Below are 24536 nucleotides of genomic sequence, written 5' to 3'. Positions count from 1 at the left end.
GAAGCGGAGGGTGGTTTGTTTATTAGGACACGCAAGGCTGATAGGGGTCACGGTAGTGGGAGGGCCGCGTGTGGAAGCGGACACGGTGATGGGGGAACACACACACACAGAATGCTGGAGGAACTCAGCGGGTCAGGCAGCATCTGTGGAAGGAAATAAACAGTCGATGTTTTGGGTCCAGACCCTTCATCAGGACTGGAAAGGAAGAGGGCAGAAGCCAGAATAAGAAGGGAAGGGGGAGACCTCTCACCTATCACCTGGACTCACCTCTCACCTGCCTGTGCTCCTCCCCTTCCCCCCACCTTCTGCCCTCTTCCTTTCCAGTCCTGATGAAGGGTCTCAACCTGAAACAACCTCCATTGACGCTGCCTGACCTGCTGAGTTCCTCCAGCATTGTGTGTGTGTTGCTCCAGATTCCAGCCTCTGCAGAATCTCTTGTGTCACAGTATTGGGGGAAGAGCCTTTCTCAGTCAGGGACGGACGGTCGGATCTTCTCACTCAACCAAGGGCTTTAGGTCTCACCGGCGCTGACAGGGACGCTGACAGAGGATTCAGTCCAGATGAAGGGTCTAGACCCGAAATGTCCATCTCCCTCCACAGGTGCTGTCTGACCCGCTGAGTTCCTCCAGCATCTCGTTTGTTGCTCCAGGTTCCAGCATCTGCAGTCTCCTGTGTCCCCATCAGTCCACAGAGGCAGGGACTGGAAACTTCAATGAGAGGAGGCGCCGCCCGCGAGCAGTCAGAATGTCCACCGTAAGGTCAGACACAGCAGAGAGAGATACAGCTCTCGGAATACAAAGCAGCCCCAGCAGTTACAGAGGGGCTGCCGATCAGGTGAGGGAGCTCACCGGCTTCAGGGTTCTTCCCAAATACAAACACGTAATGTAGACATCACACCTGCACAATCCTGACCCCTCACTAAAATACACCCTGGTACAGATTCACAGGCACTCACCAGAGTACGGTACAGTAGACACCGACTCTCACAGGGGTACAGTCCCACAGAGATCGACTCTCACTGGGATACAGTCCCACAGGGGTACAGTCCGACAGACAGTGACTCTCACAGGGATACAGTCCCACAGAGACTGATTCCCACTGGGGTACAGCCCACAAGACACCAACTCTCAATAGGGTACAGTTTCACAGATGACACACATCAGTACAGTTCCACAGATTATGATTGTGGAGGTACCGTTTCTACAAACTTTATTCTCACTAGGGTACAGTTCCACGGGCCTTGACTTTCTCTGGGGTACAGTTCCACTGATACCCACTGCCACTGTGATAGTTGTACAGACACTGACTCTCACTGGATAAAGCTCACAAACTCAGTGAGAATCAGTACCACCGAGAACAAATCACTGGATGCATTTTGTGGATTTTCCTTGGAAAATCACGCCGCATTTGCATTCCTTGAATCACAAAGAAAGGGAAAATTTGATTTACATGAGGGAGAGCAGGACATTCTCCTGGTTGGCTAGACTAGGACTTGGGGCAGTGCAAAAATGAGAGCCGGACCTTTCAGAAGAGATCAGGAAACACATCTAGATGCGAGTATGTTGGTGTACTGGAACACCCCACAAAAGCTCCATTGATGCTGGGACAAATGTGCACTTCACTTCTGAGATGGACAGATTTCTTCACCAAAGGGAGTGAATAATACAAGGCAAAGATAGTTATATGGAGTCAGCTCACAGATCAGCCATGATCCCATTGAATAGTGTAACAGCATAGAGGGACTGAATGGCCTCCCCCATATCTGATGGTGCAGCAGGTAGTGCTGATGTGTCACACCTCCAGCGACCCAGGTTTAATCCTGACCTCTGATGCTGTCTGTGTGGAGTTTGCACATTCGCCCTGTGACTGTGTGGGTTTCCTCCCACATCCCAAGGATGTGCAGGTTAGTGGGTTAATTGGCCACTGTAAATTGCCCCTGGTGTAGGTTAGTGACAGGAGATTCAGGAGTGGAGTTGATGGGTACACGAGAATAGATTACAAGGAAATGTGAGGGAATGGGGTTGTCCCCAGAACCAGCATAGATTTGATGGGCCAAAAGGCCTCCAATGAGGTAAGGAGACACAAGTCCAACAATGTACAGGGTCACATAACACTCCAAATCCACATTCTGTCAGGCTTGAGCAAACCCTCTGAGAGCATGTGAAGAGTTACTGGGAGAACGGGAGCAAGTGCAGAAATAAACAGCCTGTTCTTCAGGATTCTGACTAGAAAGAGCTCTCAGAAAGTACAACGCAGGGACACAGACCCATCAATCCTCCGCACTAATCCCAGCTAATCTTCTGATAGTTGAAGAATTCCAGCTGCATGGGCTTTGGCAAGAGTCAAATCGGAATCAGCATACAGATGCCACAGCTTTCCCTGAGAGACACTTCCTTGGCAGCCCATGTCAATCCTGAATACCTCTCTTCCAGCCCAGGAGTTCACCTGTCCCAGGGATGTCCAATGGTGCATAGATGCCTCCGCTGGCAATCGAGAGGGCTGGGGGCAGTTGGGGGAAGAGGGGTGGGGGAAGTGGACAAACCATCAACAGATTGGGTTCCAGTTATTTTGTAGGTGCTGCAAGCTGTGCTGACACTGAGGCCCTTCACAGAAACAGGGAACCAAGTGCGAGATTTAATCTCAATTAATTTAAAGTCATCCAAAACACTGCTGCCCTAGACCAGCGCTGTGTCCCAATGCATTCATTCTTGCTGATCTTCACTGGCCTCTGGCAAAACAACCTAGAGTTACAAAATGGTTACAACCCAGATCATTCAGCCCAGTGATCAGCTTGCCCTATAGTCCTGCGAATTCTTTCATTTCACACCTTCCCCGGTAACTCTTCTGGTACTACCTGAGGGTTTGCTCCATCTTGACCAGACAACTTGGGAATCTTAACTCGTATCTCTTTATGATACCTTGATTTTAACCTAGTTTTCAAATTCCTCCATGGTTCACTGTCCTGTGCTTTTATGATCACCAGTCTCACAGCTCCAAGATCTGTTGGTCACCCTTAAGGTTACTGAATTCCTTCCCAAGACCTCTACATCCCTAACTCTGTCCTCCAGCCTCCTTCTGACCAACCACATGCTTCATACCTCCATGGGCCCTGACGACACATTTTGTTTACTAATTGTTCATGTGAAGCGCCGTGGACAAACATGCCATTGATGTCTGTGGCTGGCACGGTAGCATAGCAGTTAGCATAACACTTTACAGCGCCAGCGACCTGGGTTCAAATCCGGCCACTGTCTGTAAGGAGTTTGTACGTTCTCCCCATGTCTGCTTGGGTTTCCTCCGGGTGCCCTGGTTTCCTCCCACATTCCAAAGACGTACGGGTTAGAAAGTTGTGGGCATGTTATGTTGGCGCTGGAAGCGTGGTGACACTTGTGGGCTGCCCCCAGAACACTACGCAAAAAGATGTATTTCACTGTGTTTCGATGTACATGTGACTAATAAAGAAATCTTATATCTTATCTTATAAAACTGCACTCCTGTGCAACCTGCACTCATCAAACAACAATGTCTGTGGAATGTGTACAGTGGCAAGATTCAGGGTCTGAGGAACCATACCTCAGGCTTCAGGGATACTGGCTCCCACTGTCATCCTGGGAGAGTTAGTGTCTATGCAACTGTTCTCCAGTGCTTGTGGTACTACTAAGTCTGTATCTATGGAGCAACACTTCAGTGACACTCAGTGTCTGTAGCCCAAAGCTACTTGTGTCATTGCTCCAGGAAGAATTAGTGTCTCTGGAACTGGTGATCACTTGTGCAAGTGGAATTATGCTCCAGTGAGTATCCATGGAGCCAGTTCCCTGTAGGAATCACTTTCTGTATCCCAGTGACAGCCAGTGCCCATGAGGCAAGTTAAACCAGGAAGAGCCAGAGTCCTGGGACTACACTGCACTCACAGTCAGTGTCCACAGATGCAGTTGTGTCAGCTCCTTACAAATATCAAAGAAACACATTTTCTGTGCAATTTCTCTGTGTTGTTCATCCTTGAAGAGCAGGTTTCACCCCATAAACAAATGGAACTCAATGTAAAGCCACTAGAATTTTGTTTTTACAAGAAGGAAATTATTTCCCAGCGTGGTTCTGTGCAGCCAGACAGCCGGCATTGTTTTGAGATTTACCAGATGCTGCGATCACCAGGGCAGGAATGCACTGCCGCTGCTGGAACAAACTAGGAAAAGAAAGACAAGTATCTGTCCAGCCCCGAAACCTTCAACCCGTAATAAATTTCATTATTGGAAAAATAACCCTCTTTGTTTTGAGAAATGTGTGGATTGCAGTGGGGATGATTAACAGGCCTGTCACTGCTTGCAGGCATCTCCCTACGCAGCCAGTAGCGGCTCCACTTTCGGGCTGCGTTGGGGGTCCTTCAGCAGCCTCGGCAGGTGACACTGAGCCTCTGGAATGCTTTGAATACAGTCACTAACTCTCAGCATGTTTGTGGTATTAAGATGGTATCTCAAACATTTCAAGCGGCTGCTCAGCCCTTGGCTTGTCAACACCCCTAGTCTTCCCCAGTCTTCATAGCGCAAAGCGACACCTCCCAGCACGTGCCCCTGACCCATTTACCGAGCACACTGTCTGGCTCCAGCCAACACCAGATCGTCAACACAGATCCGCACCAGAGGACAAACTGTGATAAATACAATTGGTTGTGACTCACAGGAGAATGTGGGTGCAGAGCCCACTTCAGACAATCCAGGCCGGTGCTCCATGAGGGAATGCTGACTGCCATTCCCAGACCATTCCTTTCCCCGCATCCTGAGGCACAAAATACCGGCTGGGCTAAACGCTGGAGGAACAGTCCATATTTCGGGTCTGTGCCCGCACACTCACAGTGGCACAGGTAGTAGAGATGCTGCCTCGCAACACCAGAGTCCAGAGTTCAATCCTGACCTCCAGTGCTGCCTGCGTGAGGTTTGCACGTTGTCCCTGTGACTGCATGGGTTTCCTCCGGTGTTCTGGTTTCCTCCCACATCCCAAAGACATGCAGGTTAGTAGGTTAACTGGCCATGGTAACTTAACCCTAACTTGTAGGTCAGTGGTAAGATCTGGGGGAATTGATGAGAATGTGGGGAGAATAAAATAGGATTAATGTAGAATTAGTGTAAGTGGGTGGTTGATGCTCAGAACATACTCGGTGCACTGAAGGGCCTGTTTCCATGCCACATCTCTCTGTGCCTCTATCAACTAGGAAAGAGGGAGATGCAATTAGCTTTACATTAGGAGTGAAGGTGGGGAGGAATGTTTAGAACAAATGCAGAGCCTGTGACATAGTGTTGAGAGCAAAGAGAACTCAGTGGGTCGAGCAGCATCTGTGGAGGCAGAGGGATGGTTGACGCTTCTGGTCAAGACGCTGCATCAGGATGAGTCGAAATGGCTTAATGGGGACAGTTTATCAGCACATTAAACTATGAGGCCTGTGCAACAAATTGCTAATGCTAAGGTGGTGGGATTTGCCCAGCAGGCTGGACTTACGCTTGTGGGACAAGGGGAACCAAGCCCGAGGTTTTCCAGCACTGTCGACTTTTGTTTCTGATTTCCAAAATCTACAGGATTTTTTATTTTCATTTCCTGACACTGAGGCTGTGTCCACCGGTGGGCTGGGGGGGGGGGGGGGGGGGGGTCACCCCACTGCCCACCAATTGGGGGGGTCACCCCGCTGCCCACTGATGGGGGGGGGGGGTCACCCCGCTGCCCACTGGCGGGGTGCTCACTCCGTGCACTCACAGCTGACCTGCCAACTGCAGTGATGAAACAGATGGGATGAAAACCATTGGCCATTTTTATTAGAGGGTGGGACCTGCCTCAGGAACAAACTGAACATTACAAACCATGTCATTCCAGAGTCAAAAAGCAAGGCAGATGCTGACAAAAGCATCACTGGGGAACACTTGAATCTTGTGCTACAGTTAGCCCCCACTCCTAGTGCTGGCTTCAGAAAGCAGCCCAATCCCAGTCACAAGAACGTCCCTGGGTCAGTCCTGTCATGCCCTGTCCCTTGCCCGGACATCAGTCTGAGCTGTCACATATCCTGCTCTCAGTCCTGGTTCCTTCATTTGAGCAACTCCCTCTGACTGTGATCACCTCTGTGGTCTCGCAGTGATTATGGAGCAGGAGGGAAGGTGCTGAGTGGGGCGAGGGAGAAGGGAATTTTTTGTGGTCAATTCTACAATTTAAAGAGTCAGTGGCCACTCTACCTGCAAGCTTAAATGCGCTTGCAAACAGCATTATTTTCAAGTTAAGTATCTTGGTCCCAACCTGGATGTGGATTGGTCCTATTCAGGAATAGAGTCCTTCCAGTGAATCCAGGGCCCCCCCGTGGCATTCCCGCTAAAAGTTGGGAGAGGCAGTCACAGCTCCGATAACTGGAGGCAGTTCTCTCTTCAGCCTGGAGACAACTGCCTCCTGCACCTCTGGGACACCCTTCCATCTCTCACACCCCGGTGACTGAGACCCACACCCCAGCCCCATCTGGGTCAGTTGCATCTCAAACTCACTTTGGGTAAAGCCCTCCAGCTCACCCCATAAGCCAGGCCAGGAGGGCAAAAGGAGAATACATTAACCACAATTATGTAAAGCGACAGACTGCTGGGATCATCCCTTAAACAGAAAGGAGTCAGAAAGCTACATACACACACTGGCCAAGCCCTCAGTTGACTTCCTTCAGGAAGAAGTGCATCTTATCGTTGATCATCTTGCGCTCAGGGTTGAGTTTTTTCAGGATCTGTGCCAGCACATTGACAGTCTGTTCACTGCTTAACCCGGTCTTCTTGGTCTGGAACTTCTTCAGCAGGTCCTTGGTGGTCATAGGTTTCCGGGTGAGGTAACGACGTACAGCCTCTTCTGTCAGCTGGATATCACTGGGAGGGAGAGGCAGAGTCGTGATTATAGAGTCACACAGCAGGGAAACAGGCCCTTCGGCCCATTGAGTCCATGTTGACTACCAACCACCCATTTACACTAATCCCATTTTATTCTCCCCACATTCTCATCAACTTCCCCCAGATGCTACTCCTCACCTATATACTAGGGACAATTTACAGTGGCCAATTAACCCAGCAATACATCTGTGAGATGGGGGGGGGGGAAACTGGAGCATCCGGGGGGGGACCCACACAATCACAGGATGAACATGTAAACGCCACACAGACAGCATCAGAGGACTGAACCTGGGCAGTCAGAGCCGTGAGAGAGCAGCTGTGCTGCCCCTGTGTAAAAGGTAACTGGAAACGTAAGGGTTAATGGTGTGCAGCTGTTATTGCTTCAACCATGGCGTGACTATAGTTATGACTGCAAGATGTGCAGGTGCTTGGGTGAAGCAAAGAAGTGCTTAAGGCATATTTTGTTTTGCTAAAGGTTGCTGTAAGCAACTGCCCAAGTATGTGCAACTCTGCACGTAGGCATCTTTAAATTAAGTATAAAAGGAGGGACACAAACATGTAAATCTTTGAGTGGGGATCAGTACAGAGCTCGGGTTACACTGTTTACTCTTTCTCTGTACCCCTCACTCCCGCTAGCATTAAATAATAAAGCATTAATTGTACGCTTCTTGGTTCTGCTGTTGTCTGCTTTATTGCAGTGCGGGTCGACTTTCACACCTGGATGTGGAGCTTGTTTTACACATGGAGTGGCTTCATAATGATCAACCCCACCCAGGTCACTGCTGGCCACAGCACATCACTCCCCACCAGCACCAGAAACTCAGCCTACCAGCAGCTCACCTCCTTAGCCCCATCTTCCGAACCCGCCAGGAAGTTCACATTCCCTTCACATTCCCTCATACTTTCTTCAGAATCTCTTCTCCTCCATCCCTGCAATCCCTCACACTCAATCCTGCATCCTGCCCAAGGCTGAAGCACCCCTCAGACACACTCCAAGGGCCTTGGCACTTACCTGCTGCTCGGGGTGGATTTGCCAGACTGCGGTTGAGGTGTGGATTTTCCAGAGGCTGACTGCGCTCCGGCATCCATTTTCAGCCGTTTGGCCACGGGAGTTTCCGCGGATCCGGCTTGGCGTTTCCCTGGGAATGAGCAAAAAAAAACCAGAAGACAGATCAACCCAATTCCCAGATTTAGAATCATAGAACATCGAACAGCCCAGGAACAGGCCCATCAGCCCATGACGTTGAGCCAAACTAATTAAGCTAATGACACCTAATTAAACTAGTCCCTTCTGCCTGCACATGGTCCATATCCCTCCATCCTCACCACATTCTTATTTCTATCCCCTAGCTGGGACCTAGGTACCCCCTGCACCTGAAGAAACTATCCCCACCCCACACTGTGTCCAGCACCCTCAATCTTCCTCAACCTCAGCGTTACACAGATATACAAGTACAGCAGAAGATAATAAATGGAAGCAGGAGGTAGTCACAAATGCTTCACCATTCAAAAGGATTCTGACTGATCTTTTACCTCAGCGCCACATTCCTGCACTAACCGCAGGTCTCCTGATTCCTTTAATATCCAAAAATCTTATCAATCTCTGTCTTGAATATACTGAGCGACTGAACCTCCAGATCTCTTTTGGGTTGAAGATTCTCCACCCTCTGGGCAATAAAAAAATTCTTCTCTTCTTGGTCTTGAACGGCTGACCCCTTGTACTGAGGCAGTGACCAGCTCAGTCTGTGGAAGCAACATCCCTACATCTACCGCGTCATGCCCCATGGCAATTCTGTGTCTTATTCTTCTAAACGTGGAAGAGTACAGGTGCAGTCTGCTGAATCTCTCCTCAAAAAGAAAGCCCATCATCAATCTGATGAATCCTCATTACACTTCCTCCATTGCAAGTTTATTGTTCCTTAGACAGGGAGACTAGACCTATACACAATATTCAAAGTACCATCCCATCACCCAATATAGTTCCATTAAGACATCCTTACCCATGTACTCAGATCCTCTTGCAATAAATGCCAGCCCACCATTTGCCTTCCTTACTGCTTGATGCCAGTGCACATCAGTAATTTTCTTATCATTATTCCAAAATAAACTTAATTCATCATAAAAAACAAACTATATACAACAATAAAGCAGTGCAAACCTTTACATTCGTGTACAGATCAGTCATTAGTGTTACCTTTTCATAAAAAGTACCACAGCACCGATGCCACTCGTGTGGCTCCCTGAGGTGATACCCCAATCCCATATTTACAATATTTAAGGGGCTTCCTCGCCTGACCCCGCCCCTCCCTCTCCAGTGGCAGAAGAACCTTAAACTGTCGTCCTTCCCCACTGAGCCCTTGCGTTGGCTGCACCCAGCTTCAGTGCGTCCCTCAGCACGTACTCCTGCAGCCTGGAATGTGCCAGTAGGCAGCATTCCCCTACGGACACCTCGCAGCGCTGGGAGACCAACAAGTTTTGGGCAGACCAAAGGGCACCTTTCACCGAGTTGATGAACTTCCAGCAGCATTTGATGTCCATCTCTGTGTGTGTCCCCGGGAACAGCCCGTAGATCAGAGGATCGTCTGTTACGCAGCTGCTGGGGATGAAATGTGACAAGGACCCTTGCACCTTTCGCCACACCCTCCTCGCAAACCCGCAGTCCGCAAAGAGGTGGGTGACTGTCTCATACCCAGCGCAGTCCCCCCGGGAGCAGCGCGCGCTGGGAGTGATGTTCCGACCATGCAGGAAGGATCTGACTGGGAGGGCCCCTCTCACCGCCAGCCAAGCGAGGTCTTGGTGCTTGTTGGTGAGTTCTGGCGATGAGGCATTCTGCCAGGTGGTCTGGACAGTCTGCTCAGGGAACCACCCCACAGTATCCATTGAGTCCTTCTCCTGCAGTGTCTGCAGGATGTTCCATGCTGACCACTGCCTGATGGACTTGTTGTCAAAGATGTTGGTCTAGAAGAACTTTTCCACGAAGAACAGGTAGTGTGGCATCGTCCAGCTGACTGGGACGTTGCATGGCAAAGGGGCCAGGCCCATCCTTTGCAACACCAGGGACAGATAGAACTTTGGCACGTAGTGACACTTGGTGCCGACGTACTTGGGTTCCACGCACAGCCTGATGCAGCCACAGACGAAGGTGGTCATCAGGATGAGGGCGACATTGGGGACACTTTTGCCCCCATTGTCAGTAATTGGTGCACGACAACATCGAGGTCCCTCCGAACATCAACACCTTTTAACCTCTGCCTCAAAACATGCCTCTTCCACCATGCTGCACTTTAGGGTTATAGAGATCCCTCCACTCCCCTTATCCCACCGCCCTCCAGACTGTCTACTCCTTTGGCCGGTTGTGTGATGAGCTGATTCCTTGGTGAACCACCTCACCTTGTTCCAGTTTGCTGGCTGCTGCTCTCAGAGTATTCGAGGTGCTGATTTGTGCTGTGGGTGTGCCTGGGCGACTATTCCCGCGTGAACTGTTATTCGAACCTCTCCAGTCTTTCTTTGGAGGAGTTTTCTTTTTCTTGAAACAGGAGCAGAAACAAAAGGTTAATCATCGGTCAGCTTCCATGGGGAGTGACTCTGGATTCTAATCGGAGATGCTCACCAGCATGAAGAGCGCCGAGGCAGCTTCTGACTCGATATCACTTTCATCCGACGATTCAGACTCCTCACTGCTGTCTGTAAGATGCACAAAGGACACATTCGACTTGTTATAAGGTCAAGTTTCAGTGATCACTGAAGGTCAGAAGGTGCATACGGGGGATTCTGCTCTGAGGGAAGGTGCGTGGACAGTGTGTTGCATAGATGTGTGTTGTGGCTTCAGTCAAATCACAGTGACTCTGTTCTCCAAAGATGCTGCTCCTGACATGAGTGAAACCAGACCAACGTTGGGGAAATAGAAACCACTGATGACACTTTGTCAGTTTACATTAATAACTTGTCCAAATTTCCACAGATGAGTAGCAGGGCTCCACATTATTCCTCCACTAGAATCAATGGATTTCAAATTCAGGCAACCACAGAGCCCCAAGTCACCAGATCCCAAATCACTGGACCCAAAGATCCTGGGGCAGAAACACCCATCTACACAAAGAGCTTTGGAGGACCCTGTCCTGGCCAGGATACAGCAGTCTGTGCATGACCCTGGGGCAGAAGGGAAGGGAGAGGCGGCGTGGAGAGATACTCCCCGTAAAGTATGAAGACTGCCTGAGGGGGGCTCAGACGATCTGGGGAGGCGATAGGAGGAGAGACCAAGTGCAGTGTATTGAGAATGATGTGAAACAAATGACACTGGTTTACAGGCTGTGATCATGGGTTCCTGGCAACCTAGTGGGGAGCACTCAAGAAGTGAGCGGGTAACTAAGGTACACCCATCACAAACCCTTTCCACAGCACACCTAGAACTAGTGAAACACAGCAGAAAAAAGATGCCAATCCTCACCTTTCTTCTTCTTTTCTTTCCTCTCAGGGCCGGTGGATTTCTTCTCATCGTCATCCTCCTCTTTCTCTTCTGTGGGCTTCTCCTCTTCACTCTCCTCACTGCTCTCTGAATCTTCATCAATTCCTGAAGAGCAAAATTCCACAAAGTCTGGAAAACTCAAATCACCACAGGGAGGGGCAAAGGGTGGCAGACAGGGGGGTGGCAGGGCTGGTGGAGGAAGGGGAGAGTCCAGAATGGGTAGAGGGGAAGAGGTTGGGAGAGTGCTGGGAACCCCATTCTTTTTATGTCTCCGATGGGAATGGAACTCCCCCATAATAGATCTGGCCATTTCTGGGGCTGGACCAAGAATAGCCTCATCCTGCTGAGTACATACTAGGTGTGTATAACCTCAAGACACAGTCCAATGAAGGGTATGGGCTTATTTATTACCCTCCTCAACACCCAGACAATGGAGTAACTCAAGGTTTGCCTGAGTGGGATCATGCTCTGAACAAATGGCAGACATCTTTACCCAAGAGATAAAAGCCATTGTGCTTTGAAATCCTCCCCTGTATTATGGGCTGGTCTACGGACAGCAGCAAGCGTCTCTCCTTTGTTTCCCAGGTTGAATAAGTCCAGTCACACCCTAGTGCACGAATTCCAATGGACGCCGCCCTCCCACCACAAACATTGGCTGCCTGCGTGGGTGATCTTGGGCCAAGCACAAGTGATCAGTGGCATCGGCTGCATTTACCTTTTGGCCCATCCTCTTCTTTATTGGGCTTCGCCTTTTCCGTCTCCACTTCATTATTATCGCTGGAAATGAGAGCGAAGTATTGTAAAACCTCTGGTTTCTATTCATCACTCAACAACTCACCCAACAGAGTTTGTATTCATCAGAATACATCAAGTTTCACTTGGGAGCTCTTGTCACTGAGCCTCAAAGGCATCCCACTGCTGGCAAGTTGTTTACTGTCCAGCCGAATCTACCCAAGGTCCCATATCATCGTCCCCTGCTGGTGTACTGACAATGGCAGCAAGAGCAGGATTGAGATTGGGTGCGATGCCCACACTGTCAATATCTTGCACCAAGCCACACATTACAGTGGTCTCTTACATGAGTATGCAGCCTTGAATCCACCCAGTGAACACCACCCTGTTGCTGAACCCTGCTTCAAAAGACAGCAGCCTCCCACTCCAAACTCTTGTACAGATCAGTAGCTTCACCTTTCTTGGCAGCAGCACACCACCCCAATGTCCCTGCCAAAACCTCAAGTGCAGATACCTGCAGGGGAACCCTACCTCCATCGCCCTCTGGATGGGAGCAGGTAAACCCGACTCTGGCAACAGATACCTGGAATCATCGTCGGAGATATAATCCACCTCCTGACCCTCGAAATCACCGTCATCGCTGTCCTCAAATGCTTCATCGTCCGAGCCTTTCTTCTTCTTTTTCTTCGACACAGCTTTCCCTTTCTTCTTGGCCTTTGCGTCTTTTTTGGTATCACCTGGCGAGGACAAGTTACACGGCTGAACCAGAGCAATCAGCTCACTCAAAGAGTGCCCCAGTTCCAAGCTTGTCCAGAGAGGTGGGAGAAGGAACCTCAGGCCCAGTTCAGGTACAGCAGATGTGACAGGGATACAGTCCTCTGAGGGAGTGTCCCACACCATGACCCATCTCTGCAGGGATGGGGCATGGCAGTCAGGGGCATCCATACAGACTGCAATCAGTTTTAACAAGTTGATTATCCAGCACAGCCTCCAATATTTGGAATCCAAGGTATGATATTTGTGGTGAAACATGAGGATCAGAAGATAATTCCTAGGCTGGGTCTTCAGGAGTTGAGTTACAGGGAAAGATTGAACAGATTAGGACTTTATTTCTTGGAGTGTAGAAGAATGAGGGGAGATTTGATAGAGGTTTACAAAATTATGAGGGGTATAGACAGAGTAAATGCGAGTAGGCTCTTTCCACCTAGATTAGGAGAGATAAGTACGAGAGGACATGGCTTTAGGGGGAAAGGGGAAAGGTTTGGGGGAGTGGTGGGAGTGTGGAACGAGCTGCCATCTGACGTGGTAAATGTGGGCTCACTTAAGTTTTAAGATTAAACTTGATAGATACATGGATGGGAGAAGTCTGGAGGGTTATGCACTGGGTGCAGGTCAATGGGACTAGCGGAATAAAGTTTTGGCACAGACTAGAAGGGCCGAATGGCCTGTTTTCTGTGCGGTAGTGTTCTATGGTTCTATAATTAGGACTGTCCAAATATGGGCATGCATGGGGACAGGAATTTTGACCCCAGTCTCCAACTCCCCAGCCCCTTCATGGTTCCCGAGCGCTGTGACTACAGTAGGCACAGTAATTCCCTCCGTGACGGAGTGGTGGGGTGGCAGCTACAGTGTTATCCATTCCCCAACTCCTGGGGCACGGACACATACACAGCTCCCCTCTCCACAGCCTGGAGGTCACTGCTCCAAGTTACGAGGAACACAGCAGGACCCCTGCCTTGCTCACACAGAATCCATGTGCACAGCGCAGTGGGAAAGCCCCTCTCGTGGCACCTTGTGTCACTCACTATCACTGCCACTCTCCCCATCACTCTCGTCCGAGCTCATTTCCAGATCGTCTTCCAGTTCATGGATTCGCAGGTCATTTCCTTTTTTCTTTTTCTCTTTGCCTTTCTTCACCTTCTCCTCCTCCTCTTCCCCTTCCTCTCGGTCCTGCTCCTTCAACCTCTTCTGCAACATGATGCTGAAGTGATTCACCACCTTGTTGCGCCTGAGAGACCGAGGCCATGTTGGAGGGTTCCCAGGTTAGAAGAATGTAAATGGCAGAAAAGAAAAAGTAATGTGCGATTAGCTGTGTTGATCCATCTGTCCTTATCAGATTTCCCACATTGATCAAGATATGAATAGGAAGGTGGAAACTGCTTGTGTGGAGCCAGACCACAAGGCTTCCCGGCTTTATTTAGTTGCCGAATTAGCGGCAAGTGGCGCAGCTAGTAGAGCGGCTGCCTCACAGCGCCAGCGACACAGGTTCAATCCTGACCTCGGGTGCTGTCTATGGGGAATTTGCACATTCTCCCTGCGAACATGTGGGTTTCCTACCACATCCCAAAAATGTGCAAGTTGATAGATTAATTGGCCACCGTAAAATTGTTCCTTGTGTATGTGAACGGTAAAACCTGGGGAGAGCTTATGAGAATGCGGGGAAAATTAAAGAAAAGGGATTAATCCAGAATAAGTGTAAATGGGTGGTTGATAGTCGGCATGCACTGGGTAACCCAAAGAGCCTGCCTTTGTGCTGTCTCTGTCAATGAGCTGTGCAAGGCCCGGGAAAACTTGGCCGGGGTCCAGTCCAGATTCTAATTAATGGGCCTGCTGCTGTGGGTTGGAATGGATGGTCTAAAAATGAATTTTAATTTTACACATTAAACTGCCTCTGTTAATGTGTGGTAACAAATTCAATGTTTGCCAACATAAAGTTTGAAGTGACTCAGGGTAACCCCAGGGTGAGGGCGCCACAGGATGAGGGAAAAGAGGGAAAACAAAGGTGGGAGGGGAAAAGGGGAAAACAGAAGGGAGGGGTTACCAGAAGTTAGTGAAATTGATTTTGATGCCGGCAAGTTGGAGACTACCAAGACGGAATATGAGGTGCTGCTCCTCCATTCTGTGTCTGGCCTTGACATGGCAATAGAGGTGGCCCTGGATAGACATGTCAGTATGGGAATGTAAGTGGAACTGAAGTGGCTGGCCACTGCGACATCCTGGCCGTTGTGGCGGATGGAGCCAACAGCATCAACATCGGTTTCTCTAACTTCCAGTAACTCCACCCCCCACCTTTGTTTTCCCTCTCTTCCCTCATTCCTGTGGCCCCCTCACCCTTTCTCTTTCCCCTTCCCCACCCTCACAACCTGCCCTCACCTCTCTCTCATTCCCCACCTCCCTCCCTTTATTCCATGGTCTACTGTCCTCTCCTATCGGATTCTTTCTTCAGCCCTTTGCCTCTTCCACCTGTCACCTCCCAGCTTCTCACATCATTCCCCTTCATTCCCCCTCTCGCACCGACCCATCTTTCCCCTCTCACCTGGACTCACCTATCACCTGCCAGCCTGTACTCCTACCCCTACCTTTTTATTCTGGCTTCTCCCCTCTTTCTTTCCAGTTCTGATGAAGGGTCTCGACCCAAAACGTCAACTGTTTATTTCCCTCCATAGATGTTGCCTGACCTGCTGAGTTCCTCCAGCATTTTGCGAACATAAAGTTTGGTCCTACTTACAAAGTTTGAAATACAAAAGGTCTATAATTTACTTGTAATGGAAAGAAAGTTTGCCACACCATAATTACAGCCTCTCAGTGGTAAGAACATAAATGTGTGTGGTGAAAGCAGAGTTAAACAATATTATGAATATTGATCAGTTCTTTGAATGGAGTAGGATCAGGAATACATCATTAAGCTCAGCAATGTGGAACCCAGGCTCAGTCAGTGCTGATCAATGACCAAAACAGTAACATTTCACTGGCTTGTTTAAACACAGAAGGAGGGCTCAGTTTATGGGCACACGTGCTTGAGGTTTTACCTTCCCCACTCCTCCTCTGCCTCCTCTGCAGTCAGAGTCTTGTGTTTCGCCACTGGGACAAAATTATACCAGGCATTAACAGGAAAGGCTTCAAATGCTCCATCTGGACACTGCGTGAAGATGTAGTAGGATGCATTTTCAGTAACCCCACCTTTCCTCTGACCCTTAAACCTGAAAAAAGAAAATAAATTGTGTTAGATGCACGACGTGGCTGTCTCAGCCTTTGCCTGTCTCCATATCTGGCTGTGTTACTTACTTCCGACCTGCCTTCCCATTAACTCTCAGCAGCCACGGCTGGTCTTCTGCCTTAAACTCTCGTGTAACAATCCCAAACTTCTTCTTCCTTGATTCCTCGCGCAGTTTTTTGCCAAACTCACTGCCAGCACCAAACACTGGCTGCTCCTCTTCCTGATAAATCTTCTTGTTACTTAGGTCACGCTCCATTTTAGCCTGTAAGGAAATGTGATGTTTAACATATCAGCTCCCAACAGCATTGGCAAGCAGTAACAGCCCTTGTCTCAATGATTTCCATTCAGGATACAGCAGTGGACCTCTCCCTCTATTATACCCACTTTACTGGACACAACTCAGGAAAAAAACCTATCCTGGTACTAAACGAATACAATGATTTCCGTCCCACCCATTTCTCAAACATACACAATGGAAAACCTCCTAAAAGGCATGTAGTGAATGTTAAAAAGAACAATCTCATTGGCATTCTATACAATCGTGTAACACTGAGTTGACATCGTTAGGTCAAAATACAGCAAAAGGACACAGCTTTATTGGGAAAGCTTTTGCACAGTAGGGGGAAGATGACATTTTGATTGTAGGTGTCTTTATAGAAGCAGAAAATGCTGTGAATGGTTAGCAGGCCTGATAGCATCTTAGGTATTGGGAAAGGCTTCAAATGCTCCTCCACAGATGCTGCTAGACCTGCTGAGTTCCTCCAGCAGTTTGATTTTTGCTCCAGACTACAACATCCGCAGTCTCTTGTGTCAGCATCTTAAGTATGTTTCTTTGGGAATAAAGATTGGAAGATCCACACCACAAATGCAGACACAACAAAGAACACCTGCTAAGTAAAGGAAATGACAGTAGAACATAGAATATTACAGCAGTACAGGCCCTTCGACCCATGATGTTGTGACGACATTTTATTCATGTGCCTATCTAAGAGTCTCTTAAATGTCCCTAATGTATCTGCCTCCACCAGTGCCAGCAGTGCGTTCCACGCACCCACCACTCTCTGTGTAAAAAACTTACCCCTGACATCCCTGCTATACCATCCTCCAATCACCTTAAAATTGTGCCATTTTCCCCCAGGAAAAAGCCTCTGACTGTCCACTCGATCTATGCCTCTTATCATCTTGTACACCTCTATCAAGTCAGTTCTCATTCTCCTTCGCTCCAAAGAGAAAAGCCCTAGCTCGCTCAACCTATCGTCATAAGACATGCTCTCCAATCCAGGCAGCATCCTAGTAAATCTCCTCTGCACCCTCTCTAAAGCTTCCACATCCTTCCTATAATGAGGCAACCAGAACTGAACACAATACTCCGTGTGGTCTAACCAGATTTTTATAGAGTTTCAACATTACCTCGCGGCTCTTGCACTCAATACGCCAACTAATGAAGGCCAACACTCCATATGCCTTCTTAATAAACCTATCAACCTGCGCAGCAACCTTGAGGGATCTATGGACGTGGACCCCAAGATTCCCTCTGTTCCTCCACGCTGCTGAGAGTCCTGCCATTAACCTTGTATTCTGCCTTCAAATTTGATCTTCCAAAGTGTATCATTTCACACTTTTCTGGTTGAACTCCATTTACCACTTCTCAGCCCAGCTCTGCATCCTATCAATGTCCTGTTGTAATCTGCAGCAACCTTCTACACTATCCACAACACCATCAATCTTCATGTCATCTGCAAACTTACTAACCCACCTTTCCACATCCTCATCCAAGTCATTTATAAAAATCACAAAGATCAGGGGTCCCAGAACAGGTCCCTGCAGAACACCACTGGTCACTGACCTCCAATCAGAATATGCTCCATCTACAACCACCCTCTGTCTTCTATGAGCGAGCTAATTCAGAATCCACACAGCCAAGTTTCCCTGGATCCCATGCCTCCAGACTTTCTGAATGAGCCTTCCATGAGGAACTTTATCAAATGTCTTACTAAAATCCATATACACCACATCCACTGCTCGACCTTCATCAATGTAACTAGACATAATCATGGAAGAATTATTGTCACAGAAAGTTTCTCACAAATAAGGATGCCATTTGGCCCATTGTGTTGGCCCCAATTGGAAAACAGCTAAGCGACCTAATCCCAACACCACAGGTCATGGCTATTCAAATGCACATCCAAGTACTATTTAAATGTGATAAGGTTTCTGCCTCTTTTACCCTCTGGGTGAAAACAGTTTTCCTTACCTCCCGTCTATTCCTTCTACGAATTTAAATGTACGCCCTTTGTTTTTTGACCTTTCTGCTAAGGGAAACAGATCCTTCCTATTCATTCTGTGTAGGCCTCTCACATAGATTCATTATTTAGGAACATTATAAATACAACTTACCAAAGACTTGCTTATCTAGTCTTACAGAGCGTACTGATAATCAAGAACACAATTACGGAAAGTATGCGAGCACGTGAATATTATTGGTACATAATATCTCCTATATGACCTGATTTAATAAATGTCAGCCTCTCTCTTTTCAGCAGTTCCTACTTTTTTCTCTTTCATGGGGTGTGAGTGTGGCAAGGCCAGCATTTATCACTTATTCCCAAATGGTCCTTGAGAAAATGGTGGTGAGTCACTTTCCCGAATCACTGCAGTCTGTGTGATGAAGGCACTCCCAGTGCTGTTGGCTGGGAAGTTCTGGGCGACAGTGAGGTGATATATTTCTGAATCAGGATGGTATGTGTTTTGGATGGGAAAATGCAGGTGGGAAGTTTCTGGGGAGTGGGGAGCAGAGTTATTCACTGTAAGACACCCATCCACTGATACGCTCTTGCAGGCACATTATTAACATGACTCTTTTCCAAGAGTGCCATCTATGTAAGTATCCTTTATTGACTCAATACTTGTACAATACAAATACAAAGCTTGCAATTTCCCTATACCTTATGTTGTGACTAAACTATCAGAACATGCGGACTGATACCATCACCATCCATTGCAGTTACTCATACTCTCCCCTCCTAACATCAACCCGATGACCTTAACATAGGTCATTTACCTGGACACCCCCCATCCACCCAATCCCATACATACATCCTTTTCCCCAACCACCAAACCTCTCCCTTTACACTTCTCCACCTCCCATCCCCTCCCCTTCAACCCCACATGCTCCCCACAAGCTCCCATCTGACACAACCCCAGCTCCCTGACACACCCATCTCCCCAAACTAGCATCCTCACCCCAATCCCCACAGCTTCATGCCAACCCCTGCTGCTCCCACCAACCTCTCCCTCCTCCCCCCAGGCTCACCCCACGCAATCTCTCATTCCTGCTCACTCATTCCCTAAATAACAGGTCACAGCAAGTGGACGGGGGTTCTCTTCACCCTGGGGGCGTACCTGAGTCCATGTGGAGAAGTTGATTTTATCAGCAGCGTTGAACGCCATGATGTTGTGTTTCTTGGTGTTGTTCCTGTAAAGGAGAAATACTCAGCATATTAAACTGTGATCGCACCCACTGACCCCAGGCCCACCACTCCTTTAACACTGCGACACCCAGCTTCCTCATAATACTCTCCTGCTGTTCCAGCTATGTACTGTTACTCCCTCCCACCCCCAGACCTCGCTCTCCTCATCTTCCCCACACTTCGCCAACCCTCCCCCACACCACTCTGAGCAGCTCACCACCCTTTCTCTTCAAACCTTTTCTTCAGTCTCCTCTCCCTGCAACCTCGCCTTTCCACACCACTTTCGCACTTCTGCTCCTCACTCCTAAACTTCTAATACAGCTCCTCAGTTCCACACCCTTGCTTCCTCTCCCTTGTCAACCACCTGATCCAAGCGACACAGTTCGGCCATGAACCCAGACAGTGATTACCTGCAGCCCATTCAGTCTCACCCAACCATACACAGAAACACACACAGAGTCCATTAGAACTTTTATAAGAGGTATATTGCTGGGATCCCTTGGCATGATCCTAACTGCCCTATTAGTATGTCATGTGGGTTCCTACGCAAGCCAGTAATTAAAAGAGCTGCTTACTTGGGAACACGGACTGTGTACTCGGTCACTGCTTGGCTGCTGGAACCCTGTCAAAGAAAACCAGTCATGTAATCAACAATGGCCTGTAACAAACTGCAGTCTCCACTTGTGATTCAGTAATTGCAATAACCCTTCCAACGGTAACCGTTCAGACTTCACTCCTCCCTCCCTTCCCAAAGCTCATTTCAGTCCAAGGATCTGCTTACCAGATTTGCCATGGTGATGGCTCACTTCAACTTCCGATTGTATTCAGATTCTGTAGGAGTAGTGAAAATAAAGATGATTAACCTAGGTTGTCTCCACCACCTTCTTCACCCTGCACCTCTCACTCTGGGACAACAGTGAGTTGGACAGGAAAGCAACATTTCCCAATGGCCCAACATTTAGATGTGCAGTTAACAGTAAGGAAGATAATAATAGACTTCAGGAAGTCAAAGGCAGTATATGGGCAATATGTTTTAGGAGGAAAATGAAAACACATAGAATGAAGAGGTACAAGATAATTAGGTTGCTTGAACACATTTTTGAAGCTGACACAATGGGTTGATGAAGTGGTAAATAAATTGTGGTATTCTGAGCTTTCCGAATATGGAAAAGAGTACAAAAGCCAGGAAGTTAAGTGTCCAACACAGGGTACCATGCTTTAAAAAAGTCATAGCAATTTTGGAGAGGAAAGGCAAAGCAGGAAAGGAACTTGATTGATTCCAGAATGAGAGAGAGAGCGCGAGAGAGAGGCAGAGAGGAAGGGATAGATGCGGGGAGGGAAGGAGAGAGAGAGGGAGGGAGAAAGAGAGCTGGGAGGGAGAGAGAGAGAGCTGGGGAGACAGGGTGGTGAGAGAGAGAGAGAGCGAGAGAGAATGAGAGCCATCTATTGGTGAAGAGACACATTGAGATGAAATTCACCATGGCCTTCAAATTGTTATCACAGTCTTTGCTCAATGGAAGAACAAGGTATTTGAGAATCAACACCTTGGACCTGCTACAAAACTCATGCTCTACTGGGTACCATTTATCCCTGCCCTTCTGAGACCTGAGCTAACTACAACAGGCACTTTATGTCACTCAAAAAATATCACCAATGCCGAATCTGCAAAATCCTTCAAGGCATAAGCAAATGAACATCAGTGTCCCCTTCAGGCCAACTTTAGCACTGAGACACCTGTTGCACCACTAATTGGCTACAGAGAGCAGATCACATTGTTTGCATGCTCAACAGCAGATTCCTGAAAAAGACGCTCTATTTGGAAGATTACATGGGAAGATTACCAAGCAGCCAGTGGAAAAGGTTCAAGATTTTGCACAAAAGATTCTGGACGGAGGAAGGGTCTCAACCCGAAACATCAGCCGTCATTTATTCATTCTCTCCTGACCTGCTGAGCTCCATTGCTTTGTTGGTGTCATTTACAGGATGGTTGTCAAGGTTGGCTGGGTGGGGAGAGTGGGTTGGGGGACAGTGGAGGTTGACAGGGTGGAGGAGGGAAATCAATGGTCGGTGGGGGTCAAGGATTAGGACAGGCTGGGAAGGTTTTGAGGTTCAGTGATGGAGGTGGGTTTGACATCATTTCAGTGAGTGGGTCGGTGCAGATGAATCAAGGATGAGTGGGGAATTTGAGGTTCACAGGATGGGTGGTTTGAGGCAACAAGATTGGGGTTGGGCAGTGGGGAGGATGATGGAAATGTGTGGTACATGGGAGAGTGAGGGAGGAGGGAGGAGTGAGAGTGGGGGAGGAGGAGGGGGTAGGGTGGGGGGAGGAGGGGGTAGGGTGGGGGGAGGAGGGGTAGGGTGGGGGGAGGAGGGGGTAGGGTGGGGGGGAGGAGGGGGAAGGAGGGGGTAGGGTGGGGGGAGGAGGGGGAAGGAGGGGGTAGGGTGGGGGGAGGAGGGGGTAGGAGCGGGAAGGAGGAGAGGAGGGGGGAGGACGAGGGGGGAGGAGGGGGAGGAGGAGGGGGAGGAGGAGGGGAGGGGGGGGGAGGAGGGGAGGGGGGAGGAGGGGAGGGGGGAGGAGGGGAGGGGGGAGGAGGGGAGGGGGGAGGAGGGGAGGGGGGAGGGGGAGGGGGGGGGAGGAGGGGAGGGGGGGAGGGGGGAGGAGGGGAGGGGGGGAGGAGGGGAGGGGGGGAGGAGGAGGGGAGGGGGAGGAGGAGGAGGGGAGGAGGGGAGGGGGGAGGAGGAGGAGGGGAGGAGGGGAGGGGGGAGGAGGAGGAGGGGAGGAGGGGAGGGAGGAGGAGGGGAGGAGGGGAGGGAGGAGGAGGGGAGGAGGGGAGGAGGAGGAGGGGAGGAGGGGAGAGGGGAGGGGGGAGGAGGAGGAGGGGAGGAGAGGAGGAGGGGAGGAGGGGGGGGGTGGGGAGGAGGGAGGAGGGGAGGGGAGGGGGGGAGGGGGAGGGGAGGGGGGGAGGGGGAGGGGGGGGGGAGGGGGAGGGGGGGGAGGGGAGGGGAGGGGGGGAGGGGGAGGGGAGGGGGAGGGGAGAGGGGAGGGGAGGGGGGAGGGGGGGGAGGAGGAGGGGAGGGGGGAGGAGAGGGGAGGGGGAGGGGGGAGGAGGGGGGGAGGAGGAGGGGAGGGGGGGAGGGGAGGGGGGGAGGAGGGGGGAGGGGGGGGAGGAGGGGGAGGAGGGGGGGAGGGGGGGAGGAGGGGGGGAGGAGGGGAGGGGGGAGGAGGAGGGGAGGGGGGAGGAGGGGAGGGGGGAGGGGAGGGGAGGGGGAGGGGAGGGGAGGGGGGAGGGGGGGGAGGGGAGGGGGGAGGGGGGGGAGGGGAGGGGGGAGGGGGGGGAGGGGAGGGGGGAGGGAGGGGAGGGGGGAGGGGGGGGAGGGGGGAGGGGAGGAGGAGGGGAGGAGGGGAGGGGGGAGGGGAGGAGGGGAGGGGGGAGGGGAGGAGGGAGGGGGAGGGGGGAGGGTGGGAGGGAGGGGGGGAGGGGAGGGGGGGAGGGGAGGGGGGAGGGGATTGAGGGGAGGGGGGAGGGGAGGGGGGAGAGGGGAGGGGGGAGGAGGGAGGGGGAGGGGGGAGGGGGGAGGGGGGGAGGGGAGGGAGGGGAGGGGGGGAGGGGAGGGAGGGAGGGAGGGGAGGGGGGGAGGGGAGGGAGGGGAGGGGAGGGAGGGGGAGGGGAGGGGGGAGGGGAGGAGGGAGGGGGGAGGGAGGGGAGGGGGAGGGGAGGTGGGGGAGCGGAGGGGAGGAGGAGAAAATGGGTTTGGGGAGTGGGGGAGGAATTCAGCAGCGCATGCGCACCCTGGATTTACCGCAGCCCGTCCCTCTCACCCCACACTGCTGTCGGTGGAAGGGAAACAACCGGCGAATCAACAACTGACCGACGGACCGCGCGCGGAAACCCCGGGCGGCAGGAAACCGCGAGCAACCGAGCCGCCGGCGGCCGCTCACTGCCCCAACTCACCGGGATCCGGTCCCACACTCAAACCACTCCCGCCAGAAGCCGGTCCGTCGCCTAACCCTACCCGGTCCGTCACTCAACCCCATCCCGTCGAAATCTGGTCCGGCACATATTTCCGTGCTCATTCACTCATCTGACTCGGGCGTGAAAGACTGTTCACATGAGCCATTGATCCGACGGCCACTGACCGGACGGTACATCTACCGAACCACTACTTCCTCATTTCCACCACTTTTGTTGCTCAGTCTATATAATCGGTACCATGAGTTCACCTGGCCACTCCATGTCCCCCCACTGCACAATGCAATTCTTTGGAATAAATGCGCTCGAAGTGGGCAGCTCAAAGATACCGTTCAACTCGCACCAGGACACGTCTATAAAGCTTTTCAGAGAGGTAGAGACTTGCTCGGAACCAACCTGAACACTGGCAACGTGGACAAAAGGCTATGGGGAGTAGTTACAACTGGCCGTTACTTGATGTACAATCTGCAAGATTGCAGTTCATGATTTTAAGTGTCACTAAGTGGGATCATCACAGTGGAACACTTAAAACAAGCCCTATTTGTTGACACACAATCAAACCACGAATACAGCCTGTGTGGCTGCAGATTTAGATCCGCCTTGCACTAAACAAGAATTCACAGCTGAAAAAGAGAGGCCCCCGTTGACAGCCTCAGTTTCATAACATTTTACCTCTAACCTAAGCTAGGGTTCATAGGGAGATGATCATTTCTCACCTTTGTGTGTGTGATTGTCTCAGGAGATTTACAAATTGTGCTGCTGAAGTTCTACTTGTACTTTACTCTGAGAAGACGGGATCTGATAACATTAGCCAAGCAGACACAAGAATGTCCTAGTAAGCTGCGCTGCACCTCTTTCATGGTGAGGAAGGAAATGGTCAGCCTGGACCATACTTCTACTCTTCTGAAGGCGGCTTTCCCCTCCCCCCTCCCCAAGAAAGCATTGACACCATTTCACAAACCATCTATTTGCCAGATTAACAGGTACCCAGCCTTGGCCATGATG

At 50.4% G+C, this 24536-nt stretch overlaps 1 protein-coding gene across 6 annotated transcripts in view; it reads right to left on the bottom strand.

Moving 5' to 3' along the window:
- gtf2f1 (general transcription factor IIF, polypeptide 1) overlaps positions 1 to 23673 on the bottom strand; it is a 32415-nt gene extending 8742 nt beyond the window's left edge. The window contains exons 1-14 of one of the 6 annotated variants that reach the window (XM_052041903.1): positions 23514 to 23673; positions 20342 to 20391; positions 20136 to 20182; positions 19493 to 19565; positions 16159 to 16352; positions 15903 to 16073; positions 13899 to 14101; positions 12677 to 12830; positions 12077 to 12138; positions 11344 to 11466; positions 10507 to 10580; positions 10287 to 10422; positions 7909 to 8035; positions 6648 to 6875 (exon numbers count right to left, since the gene is read on the bottom strand). In XM_052041903.1, the coding sequence (XP_051897863.1) occupies positions 6665 to 6875; positions 7909 to 8035; positions 10287 to 10422; positions 10507 to 10580; positions 11344 to 11466; positions 12077 to 12138; positions 12677 to 12830; positions 13899 to 14101; positions 15903 to 16073; positions 16159 to 16352; positions 19493 to 19565; positions 20136 to 20182; positions 20342 to 20353 (1587 nt within the window). In that variant the 5' untranslated portion in view covers positions 20354 to 20391; positions 23514 to 23673 and the 3' untranslated portion in view covers positions 6648 to 6664. The other 5 variants (XM_052041898.1, XM_052041899.1, XM_052041900.1 and 2 more) reach the window with 5 other exon arrangements.
- Positions 23674 to 24536: the final 863 nt, after the last annotated feature.

Source organism: Pristis pectinata, chromosome 31 (genome assembly GCF_009764475.1).
Source record: "Pristis pectinata isolate sPriPec2 chromosome 31, sPriPec2.1.pri, whole genome shotgun sequence".
Lineage (NCBI taxonomy): Eukaryota > Metazoa > Chordata > Chondrichthyes > Rhinopristiformes > Pristidae > Pristis > Pristis pectinata.
The sequence above is the reverse complement of the archived record's forward strand: the minus strand, read 5'-3'. Positions and strand labels throughout refer to the sequence as shown.